Source organism: Phaseolus vulgaris, chromosome 4 (genome assembly GCF_000499845.2).
Source record: "Phaseolus vulgaris cultivar G19833 chromosome 4, P. vulgaris v2.0, whole genome shotgun sequence".
Taxonomy (NCBI): domain Eukaryota; kingdom Viridiplantae; phylum Streptophyta; class Magnoliopsida; order Fabales; family Fabaceae; genus Phaseolus; species Phaseolus vulgaris.
Genome location: NC_023756.2, coordinates 43654401 through 43665368, shown reverse-complemented (window position 1 = coordinate 43665368; position 10968 = coordinate 43654401). Strand labels below are relative to the sequence as shown.

Genomic DNA, 10968 nt, shown 5'->3' with positions numbered 1-10968 from the left:
ATTACGATAACTATTAGTCTATTACTTACATGCCATTTAAATTTATGCTGGCGAAACATTGAATTGATTTAACATCTAATTTTATTTGAGTATACTTTTACAATTCCAATGGTAAATATTACCAAAAAAATAAAGAATTTTTAAAATTAAAATATATTTAAAATAATTAAGAGTTGATAGGTGTGTATTAAAAAAATTGCAAACAATAGTAAAAAATGTTTTTTTTTATGACTGGTGCTCTATGCACACTCACACTCATATTGATACCACACATCTATAGACACAAAGATACATATAATCTCTAAAATATATGACACACAGAAACACAAATCTATATATTATATAATTATAAATTATATAAATTGACAATAAAAATTTAAGCACACAAGTATGTTTCGGTCTTTTTTTATCAGAAAAATATTTTCTATGGATGATTTAAAAAGTTTTGTTCCTTATTTTTGTAATCATATTAAAAATTTATACAATAAATTTTAGTCTTTAGAAATTTAATGTATTTCTCCTTTTTAAAATTGTGTTAGAACCATACTGAAATCGTTAGAAATCCAACAAATATTTTTTGAATTTAACATTTTATCGATACGTGTCCTACCGATATTGTACTAGTATCGTATCTGATACATGTGTCCAATACGGACACACTATTTAAGAAACGAACACACGTGTAACACCATTTAAGAGTAGTGGAGCTTGAGTAATAATCAAATTAATGAACTTTATTGTATACAATTGTGATTGATAATATTGTAAAAAGATTCAATATTCAATAACTCGAATTTTATAAAACTATAATAATAAAGTGAGGTATTTAGAAAAGTTAAATAAAAATATTTTCAGTGTCCATTTTTTTACAGCACAGGTATGAATAAATCGACATAATGTCATTTCATTTTCTAACCATAGTTTGTGTGTCTCTATCTGAGAGTACATGTTAGAAGCAAAGCTTAAGGTGTATGTACACAGAATACTATGTAATATATATACAATGACACGGCAATACAATATGTTAGTGTTCTCCAATATTAAATAAAAATACGATTTTCTACTTTTGTTTCCGCGGAAGGGTCTCTTTATCTGTCTCTGTTGCTACCTTTGAAGCAAAAGCTTTAAGTCCCATTCTTTTGAATTTTGGTTCTGCGATCTTAAGTTTCATCTTCAGGGTGGTTGTGCTTCTGGGAACCTTTCAAAATCTCTGCTTTCTTTGGTTTTCAGTTGAATTGAGTTGCACTCTTGTGCTTTCAATTGAGTGCTTCAGCTTCCTGATTTGCCACCACTGTGCTGTTAATGGTAAAAGACTAATTAGCATGGAAATCTGGGCTTGGTTTTCTGTTTGTTTGTCCTTTTCTGTTGTTGGAAGTGATAAGTTTAAGGTTGGGAAGAGTGAGGAAAAGAAAAAATGATTGCAACTTTGGAAATTGTTCTTAAAAAAATGTTTTTTTTTTATTTGGGGGGTATTTTTTGTCATCCCAATTTGGAAAATCGGGTCAACCAAGTTCGAGTTTGGTATTTGGGTGAATTTGGGAAAGGTTTTGTGTGTGGATATTTTGTGTTTGTGCATCAAATCAATGGAACATTTCTCTAAATTGTTTCGTAAAGTTTTGAACTTTCAATTTTGAGTGAGTTTATCCATTTCTGGAACATTGCTAAATTACTGGGCCTTTTTAATTTTTAAATTTAATTCTGAAGCTGTTAACAGACACGCCTTTTTTATGATTTGGAACAAGGAAGAGATGAAATGATGATGAATGAATGCGAATATTCCTCTGTATTTCAGCAATTGTTGCTTGTTTAGTTGTTTGGTTTTCCTTGGAAACCCTTTACTCACAAGAATTTCAGCTGTTTTCTTGTTGAAATGAGGAATCTAATAAAAGCTTGTAGTTGATGCTACTTTACCTTTAAGAGTTGTCACCGTGTAAGCATGGTGCAACCTTTTGAAGCCTTTTCTCTTGTTGTCACAGTTATACGTTGACACGGACACCACTTGTCATGTCTCACGCAGTTCCTGTGATATTGTCACTTTTAGCTCTATTTCTTTCTCAAACTCAAGTCTCTACCTGTGAATTTTTTCTGCAGAGAATACCAGAACTTTTGACTTGACTAGTCAACACCCAGGGCAAAGGACAAGGTTCGTTGGTTAGATTATTGTTTAGTGTTTATTTTTTGTTAAGGATGAAGATTATGAAGCTTTTGGCTTATTTAGGAAGTGGACAATGAAGAGGAAATCATTAATGCTGCTGTAAACAAACCAAAAAAGGGTATAAAAGTAATGCTACTGACTAAAACATTGTCAATTTTAAAATGATGTGGACTGTCCCATTACATGTTAAATGTAATGGGGCTCGTGAGTAACCTACTACCACTTTTTTGTTGGTAAACAACTTGCCATTTAATTAGTCAGGTTGATGTCTTTTTTAGTGTTAATCTCTCAGCTTCTTGTAAGTGTTTTCTAGAACTTTAATATAATGAACTGAATTTTTTGTGATTGGCATGTATCCCTTCCTCACTACTTTTTTTAAGTTTCTGCTGCTTGATGTCATAGATGATAGAAACTCACTATAGTTACTTAAATAGAGATTTTTGGGGTGATTCACTTTATCTTATTTGTACCAGCATTCAGCATATATAGTGAGCCTTTAGAAATGGGCTGTGTGGTGTCAACTCCAAAGGATTCTGGTGGAAATAGAAGGAGGCCAGGGAGTATTGGTGAAGTTTCAGTATATGTTCCTGGTTTGAGGATTCCTAAACCTGTTGATTTTGTTCAAACACTTGGTGTTTATTTGTCCAAGAATATAGTGGAACGCCTCTCTGCTCTTAGAACTCGTATAGTCGTGATGGCTGGTCAAGAAGGTCCTACAATTACAAGAACAAAAAGAAAAACTCAGCATGGTTAGTACTTAGTTTTAACAACAATAAAATTATTTTATGGTGAATAAATTACTCTAATAACTTATTGATGCATCGGCATGGTTTGATTTCTTCCGCAGGAGGTTCAACACTGGCTGATCTTGTGCAGGCTCTTGAAGATTACTTGCCTGTTCTTCTGGGATTAGTTAAAGATGGTAAATCTTGTGTTTGTTAGTCCATTTGTATATGATGTATGCTCTCTGAAAGACAAGTATTGATTATTGTTGCTTATGTTTGTGGTTCAGGAAGCCATTTACAATACAAAGTACAATTTGTTTGGGTGAATCAAGAGGATGACAAAGAGGTATCCAATTTTTATTTTTAAATTCAATACATGTTTGCGGATTTGATGTGGAAGTTACTTTTATATTGAAAATGCTCATGATTTATTGCATGATTGGCGATCATTACAGGAAACGACCATGTCTAATGCTTGGTATGAGGTGTTGTCAGTTTTACATTTGATGGCAATGCTATCACTATCACAGGCTAACTTGTTACTGCTTCCAAGATCATCATCAAATGATGGTCATCAGCCCAAAGTATCAGAAGGTAGGTAGTAGAAATACTACATAAGATTTGGTCCCTGTCATCAAATTTATTGCCACTTCCTGAATCTCTTATTGCTTAATATATCAAACCGCAAAAATACATTGGAATAGATCAGATTAGACCTCTATTATTTGGATCATCTTTCTATTTGATTAATGGGAACAAATTGGCTAAAAAGGTATTTAATTAAGAAAGTAATTCCTAGCTTTGATCTTTTCCATAACTAGGACTTGACATACATACATTACACATGCTGTGTTGGAAAGTTTATCTTAATACAAAGTATTCATAGTTGTTTCTTCGTCTACTAGTATCATAACCAACTAACTAGCAAACATAACCTTTTTCTCTGATCTATACTTAGCTTATTTGTTTTTTCATTATTTCCTTTTTGGTATCTGCTAACAGAAAGCAGACGAGCCTCTGTTGATATCTTCTTAAAGGCGGCTGGGTATCTGGATTGTGCAGTCAGACATGTTCTTCCACAGTTGCCTGCAGAACTCAGGTTTTTATACATTTAATGTATAATGTATGCAATGAATGTAATGTCTTGCTTATTACGGTAATCTAAATGATTATCTTCTTTCTTTAATTGTTATTACTTTGGTTGTGGTTTTAGGAGAAATTTACCTGTAGACCTAGCAGAAGGAGTTCTTCGAGCACTCTCTCTACAAGCATTAGGACAGGTATTAATGATCCTTTCGTATGGACACTATTTGAAGAGTCTATTCTTTACTTTTTGTTAATGGCTAAACCTATTGTGTTTTATTAGCATGGTAAATTTATTATCCACTTAATTTATCACAAAGTAATGATATTCAATCAGTTTACTTAGCTTTGCCAGGGTATTTATTATCATTTTAATTGTATACTTGGTTTTAAAGTCCAGAGGATTGTATACTAAAAATGTCTTTTATGGAGACAAAATCTTTGTTTTTGCAACCCTGAAAAATGTTTCGGATAGACATCAACTTGACCTCCCAAACTCATATTTGTATTGATTTTCTTAAGAAAATTCAGGGCTACTTTTAGCTTTCTTGGTAAATCAGATTCTACATGGGTTTATTTAAAAAAAATGCAAGAATTGTCTGAATAAGAAGTTTAAAAAATATCCCACTTTTACTCATAGGGTTGGATAGTAAGCAAACATTTTATTGCATGTTGAATAACTGAATAGCTATGCATTTGACTTTCAAGTCTCTTATTACTTGACTTTGTCCTCATAATAAAAGAAAGGAATGAATTGATAAGCATGGAAGGCTGAAGAGATCAACAGTAGATACATTAAAGGGAAGCTCATCCCATCATATGTGAATACCCATGGATTTTTGTCCTCATAATAAAAGAAAGGAATGAATTGATAAGCATGGAAGGCTGAAGAGGTCAACAGTAGATACATTAAAGGGGAGCTTATCTAATGTTTTTTTCATCCCATCATATGTGAATACCCATGGATTTTTGTTTCAAGTAATGTAGTAATAGTTATGATGTTTTGGGTCTCCTGTGTCACTTTTAGTAATTTGTCTGAGGGTTAAGTATTTGTATGGTGAATGTTCCTGGGAGAAAAGTTGCCTGGGTAGTGATGCCAATATTGAATGGAAGCTTGGAGAAGGAGAATGTTGAACATATAATGCCTTTACTCTTCTTCAATCCATTTTGTTGTATATTTGTTTATTTATTTATTCCCCTTTTTCTTTTTTCAGGGTGTAGATATACAACTCGGAATGGCCATTGACAGCACCAAAGCCACTCTTGCAGTGAAGCGCAGGCTTGCATGTGAGATGGTGAAATGTTGGCAACAGGTATGATAACTTGTGTTCTATGGGATCTATACTTGAGTGTTTGACTGCTTTTTCACTGGAAAATTACTCCTGTTTTTTTGGTTGTATTCTACATTTCTTACTGGCTATCTTAATTTGTCTCTCTTGGATCTGTACTGTAATATTGTTAATTTTTTTGTCCCTATGACAAATCTGTGTCATATATGCTCTGTTTAGGTGTGTTTGTGCCATAATGTGCACATTAGTAAGTTAACACGGGTGCATTTGATCAGTATACATTGCTTTGATTACATTGTCTATTTCACAGGCCCAAGATAACATTATGAATCTTCCATTAACAAATGGTTGGGGTGAAAAACATTGTCTCTTTGTGAAATGGAAATATGTTGAAGCAAAGGTATGTCCTTCCCCCTCTGCTATTTGCATATTGATAATATCACGAATGGAGATTGCTTTTCTGGTTTACTGATTACCTTATGCAAATAATGGAGATGAAAGTAGGAAATTGGTTCAAATAATTGTTTTCCCTCTACAACTTCAAGATGAAATATGTAGTTTATGTGGAAAATTTAGAAGTTGAGGGGATTGAGTCTTCATTTGTCTTAGACCAACTTTAGCTGGAACTGGCTAGAGGGACTTTTGTTTGATTGTTCTTATCAGATACGTGTTTTGGTAATAATGGCTGTATAGTATGATTAAATATTTGCCAAACTATTGCTAATCTTGTGATAGATGGGGATGATTTAAATCTCTTACTAATGCTATCAACACAAATACCTTTGATTTTCCTGAACCCTTATATTGTATCTTACATTTCAGTAATCTGTTAAATATACTATCAGTACCTAAGATTATTTCAATATATTTTTCAGCGCCATTTTGTGCATATGTATTGTACACTTGTCTGCAGTCTAGAATACATACAAAGTATTGATTTTCTTGTTGTCTACTATGAACTTTCAAAAATTCCCACTTTCAAAGTACATTTTCAGGAGCATAATGCATATTCAGATTTAAACTTTAGTCTACCGAGGACTCATTTTGGAATAAGAAAAATATATGTTTTTTGGAAAAAATGTGATTGCTTGGCTGATGGGTTACGTCTCAATTAATGAAAAGTTACTAAAGGATTTAATGATCTATGTTTCTGGTTCTAGACTCTTGCGTAGTCCTTCTTAGTAGTGAAAAACAGTTTAATTTAGATATATGAGATAAGTTATCTGCATAGTAGCTGTGGTGTAAGCTGTAAATGCTCAAGTAGTTTGATGCCACAAGCACCATAGGTACTATGCATTATATTGTTTCTTCTGCTTTCACCATATTCATATATAATCTGGGAATGAGTATAGGGGGTGCATTCTGAAGAAGCAAGTGATATGAAGTTGTGATAATTTTGTTGTAATGATTTACTAGGCTGCAGCATATTATTATCATGGTTTGATTCTTGATGAGGGAAATACAGAAAAATCTCATGGAATGGCTGTAGCTGCTTTACAAGCAGCAGATGAATATTTCAAAGAAAGTAAGAAGTTGTGTGAGGCATTCAACGCAGCGTCTCCATTGTCAAGGTTATCCTATTACACGCTTTTATGCTCTCAGAAAACAGGATTTTACCCTTCTTTATGACCTTGATGAACCAATAATTAGATGTAATGCACATGCTTTCTAAATAATATAACATCATTATTAGTTGTTGTGATTATCCCATAGCTGAAATGGAAGTGAGTGCTTGGTATATATGTGCCAATTTCCATTAACCAAGCAGATGTGGCCATTTTGTCTTATTGCACAAAAAGTGCATGACACTGTGGGCAATAGTCAAAATATTGGAGTGCACGTAATGAGAATGTGGTTATGTATGTGTGGGTCACAAGCTTACAATATTTTAGCAATATCTTATGGTATGCTTATTTAGTTTATTAGGTAAAATGCATGTTTAACCCCTTTAAAAATGACTAAATTTGGTTAGTCCACCAACCTTGTTTTGATATTTTTGGTCCATATAAATTTTAAAAGTAAGAAAATGGTTCCTATCACCACTTAGCAGTGATGTTACATGTATCTTGACATCTACGTCACTTGCTATCTCAAAATGGTTACTGATGTAGCATGTCTAGGCACATGTCATGTTCCAATTAAAGGGTGATATTTACCATTTTAAGAAATTTTCAAATTTACATGAACTTAAAAATGTGTTGAAGTCACCAAAAGTTGTTGGTCTGAGTTGTATTGGACTTACTTTCCTTAATCAAAGTCTCAGATTGTGTTTATTTTAGTAATCTTCAGGGAAAATTATAGTGATTGTCAAAGTAGTAGCTAGTCATTTTCATGAAATTTAATGACATGCTTGGTAGGAGAATAGTTTTAGCATATTCTTACATGTGGTGTGGTGACATAATATGCCATTATGATCCTTCATTTCCTATTGTACTTCCACTTTCTTCTTTTACTTCAAGAGAGAGTGATAAGTTCAACTTTTATTTTAAAATACTTTCAACTCTACGCACAACTTTTATTATATTCTTAAGAGCATTTATCAGCAGTGGTTTATGTGTTCATCCCAGTTCACTGAGTTATCTTGAACAATGGCTTTGTCATACTTATCATTTTCCTTTTGTATTTCTCTTCTATAACAAAACTATTCTGGGGTCTTGGTTGCAGAAATTCACCCCCTTGGGGGACCATGAAGTATCTATCTGAAAAAATTCCAAAGGATACTTCAAGCAAGGTGCGAATAAACCGTGATCTGTACTCTCATGAGAGGTAAACTTTCCAAAGTGCATGAGTAAACATGTTGCTTAACTGTAATTGATTAATTATTTTTGGTTAATGAAAGTGAGTATCATGATTCATGGCTAATAAAACCATATTTTGTGCTATAGGATCATGGAGACAGCACCAACATTGCCTGATTTTGCCTTGGCCTTGAAACCAGATGAATATCAGCTTCCTCAAGTGGACTCCTCTTGGAGAACAGAGAACATAAAAGTGGGACAAACCGATCCTAACAATCTTAAGGGTGACAAGTGATAAGATACAATGAATTTGCATACCTCAAATGTTGGTCTACTTGAAAAATGTCATCAGCCAAAAGGGTGTTTTTCCAATTCTTGTTAATAGAAAAACAGATTAGTTTATTTGAATTTTTTTCCAACTTCTGCATTACTTTTTTTTCCACCTTATATATTAAGTTCCTCCTTTCGCCCATAATATTTGAAAGATGCCTTACGAATTAGAGGTGCAATGTAAATTGTCCTTTGAGGAAAAAGCAAGTGTCTCTTTGCCAATACCTGAATAATAATAACATTGCTATTTCATTTGATTGTAAAGGCAATCACATCACCCATTTTTAACCTGTGTTTACGAAGCTTGGACACGCATCTTTTTGTTTTTGATCGGCAATAACGTATTTTAAATGGTGTATTCGTGTCAGATACATGTATCCGACATTGACACATATTGGTGAAGTGTCAAATTCAACAAATATTTTTTGGGTATCTGACAATTCTAACATGGTTCTAATACAATTTTAAACATGACAACTGCACTAATTTTCTAAAAACTCAAATTTATTGTATAAGTTTTTATTATGATTATAGAAATAAGTAACAAATCTTTTTGAATCGGTTATGAAAACATTTTTTTGCCATAAAGAAAAAAATTTAGTCATATTTGTTCACATAAATCTTGATTGTCAATTTATATAATTTATAATGATATAATATATAGATTTGTGTTTATGTGTCTTATATTTTGGAGATTACACCTATCAAAGTGTCCATATCGTATTCAATGTCTGTGCTACCTAGGTTGGAGAAAGATTATTTTCTTAAAATATACCCAAATTTCCTTTTCCTAGTATCATGGATATTTAGTGCAAGAAAATTTAATAATTTGCTGCCCTTAGGTTCATGTTTCCATTTTTTCTATCTTAATCAATGGAGTCACTTAAGATGTCATTGATGTGGCAAAATGGCATTGATGCCACCTAACGCCAAAATCAGAACAGTGACCACTTACCTCAATTTTACGTAACTCATACAATAGCACATTTGTTTTTGAAATCAAACTCAAACTTAAAGAAAGGTTCTAAAAACTACACCATGACACAAACTTTTATATTGATAAAAAGTCTTCGTTGATACATCCAAAATACAAAAGAATCATCATTAGCATATGAAGAAGCCATTCGATCTTAAGAAGTCCTTTTAAGAAGAAAGACACCTGCACAAAGGTTAAACACATCATTAGATAGAGTCTAACCAAATAACAATTCATACAACACCCTTTGATTAGGATCTAATCTTGTTTCAAAGTTTGAAAAGGACTACATCCAGAGAAAGAAAGAAAAACTAAATAACCAACCACCTGCAAGAAAAACAAAAGTACATGAAAAGATACAAAAATGCATGTAAAAAAAGTTATGAATGCCTTTGAATAATAAAATACAGATAGTTTAGTATTCCTATTTAACACATAATAATGGATTTCATTAACATTGTCAAATTATTCTTATCATGTTGCAATGTGGGGATTGGTTTTAATACAGTTTTTGCTTATACAAAATATTGTAATTACTCCATTATTTTATTACTTTATAATATAACATGTTCCATTGTTCATTCTTGAAATAATTCCAATAACCACATTCATAATGTCTTAACAATGAATGTCTCTGGTGTGTGAATATATCAGCATTGAGCCACAAATACATCTGCCATCTTAATTTTGACAGTTTTGGATCTTTTTGAATGAGTGTTCTTCTTTGTAAGCATTCTTAGATTATTCAATTTTCCAATACACCTCTCAAATCCATTGAACTTGTTCATCCTTGGGCATATCCAACAACGTTGCTAGAATTTTTCCCATTCAACCAAAACATTATGTCAAGAAATTGACACGTGAATGAAGAGAAACTAACAAATTATGAATCATTGTGTTGGACGTTAATCTTATTAACTAATTATTTGAAGAAAAAAGCAGACAAAATTAGGTAGATGCTTCTTACATACCATGTTTTTCTCCAAAACACAAAAGATGTCTTGATAATATCCTTTGAAGAAGCAAGCTATGTCTAGAAAAATATCCTTCTCATTTTCCTCCAAGCCATCATAGCTTACTCTGAGAATTTCTTGAATACCCTTATTTGGAAATTTTTCACATGCATCTAATGCAGATTTCCATTAATCTAATTTCTGAGCTTCTGTAACATTGAAAACATCAACCTCATACTGTTTTTCAACACCATGAATATCTAACAAATGCTTATCTCTTGTTGTTATGATGACCATGCTGCCTAAACCAAACCAATCAAGTCCACCTGCACTTGCTTGTAATTGTTCCCTTTTGTCAATGTCATCAAGAATAAGAAGGACTTTCTTCTGATGCAGTCTTTCTTTTAATATTGGAATTCCTTGATTTACATCCCCCAACTTCATATTTAGCTAACATTATCAAGAAAACATGAATCTTCAAATTGATATGCTATCAAGTTATATATCGCATTTGCAAAAGTTGGTTTTCCTATTCTTCCATTGTTACAAATTCTACAACGATTAGATATAAAAACATTTCTTAGTATATAAGTAAGTGAGTGCAAATTCCATCTTATAAATTGATTTTATAAGATTAGTTTAGTTTAAATTTTACTTCTTATTATCAGAGTTAGAATCTCACTTATTTTCTCTTATTCTTTTCCCTTGCTTAAAGCATC

The 10968-nt window shown here is 32.3% G+C and overlaps 1 protein-coding gene across 1 annotated transcript; it reads left to right on the top strand.

The window, feature by feature from the left end:
- The first annotated feature begins 913 nt into the window (after positions 1-913).
- On the top strand, positions 914-8608 carry LOC137837817 (uncharacterized). Its single transcript, XM_068646964.1, has 13 exons — positions 914-1305; positions 2092-2143; positions 2629-2904; positions 3003-3077; positions 3168-3226; positions 3336-3474; positions 3883-3979; positions 4094-4160; positions 5178-5276; positions 5563-5652; positions 6669-6823; positions 7917-8018; positions 8138-8608. Exons 3-13 carry the CDS (start codon positions 2658-2660, stop codon positions 8283-8285), a joined length of 1278 nt encoding a protein of 425 aa, XP_068503065.1. The 5' UTR covers positions 914-1305; positions 2092-2143; positions 2629-2657; the 3' UTR covers positions 8286-8608.
- Positions 8609-10968: the final 2360 nt, after the last annotated feature.

Excerpts from the sequence above, each read along its gene's own strand:
- LOC137837817 (XM_068646964.1), top strand. The coding sequence starts at position 2,658 with ATGGGCTGTGTGGTGTCAACTCCAAAGGATTCTGGTGGAAATAGAAGG. Across the intron at positions 5,653-6,668 it reads GGAAATATGTTGAAGCAAAG|GCTGCAGCATATTATTATCA; the intron begins GTATGTCCTTCC and ends ATGATTTACTAG. Across the intron at positions 8,019-8,137 it reads GATCTGTACTCTCATGAGAG|GATCATGGAGACAGCACCAA; the intron begins GTAAACTTTCCA and ends TTTGTGCTATAG.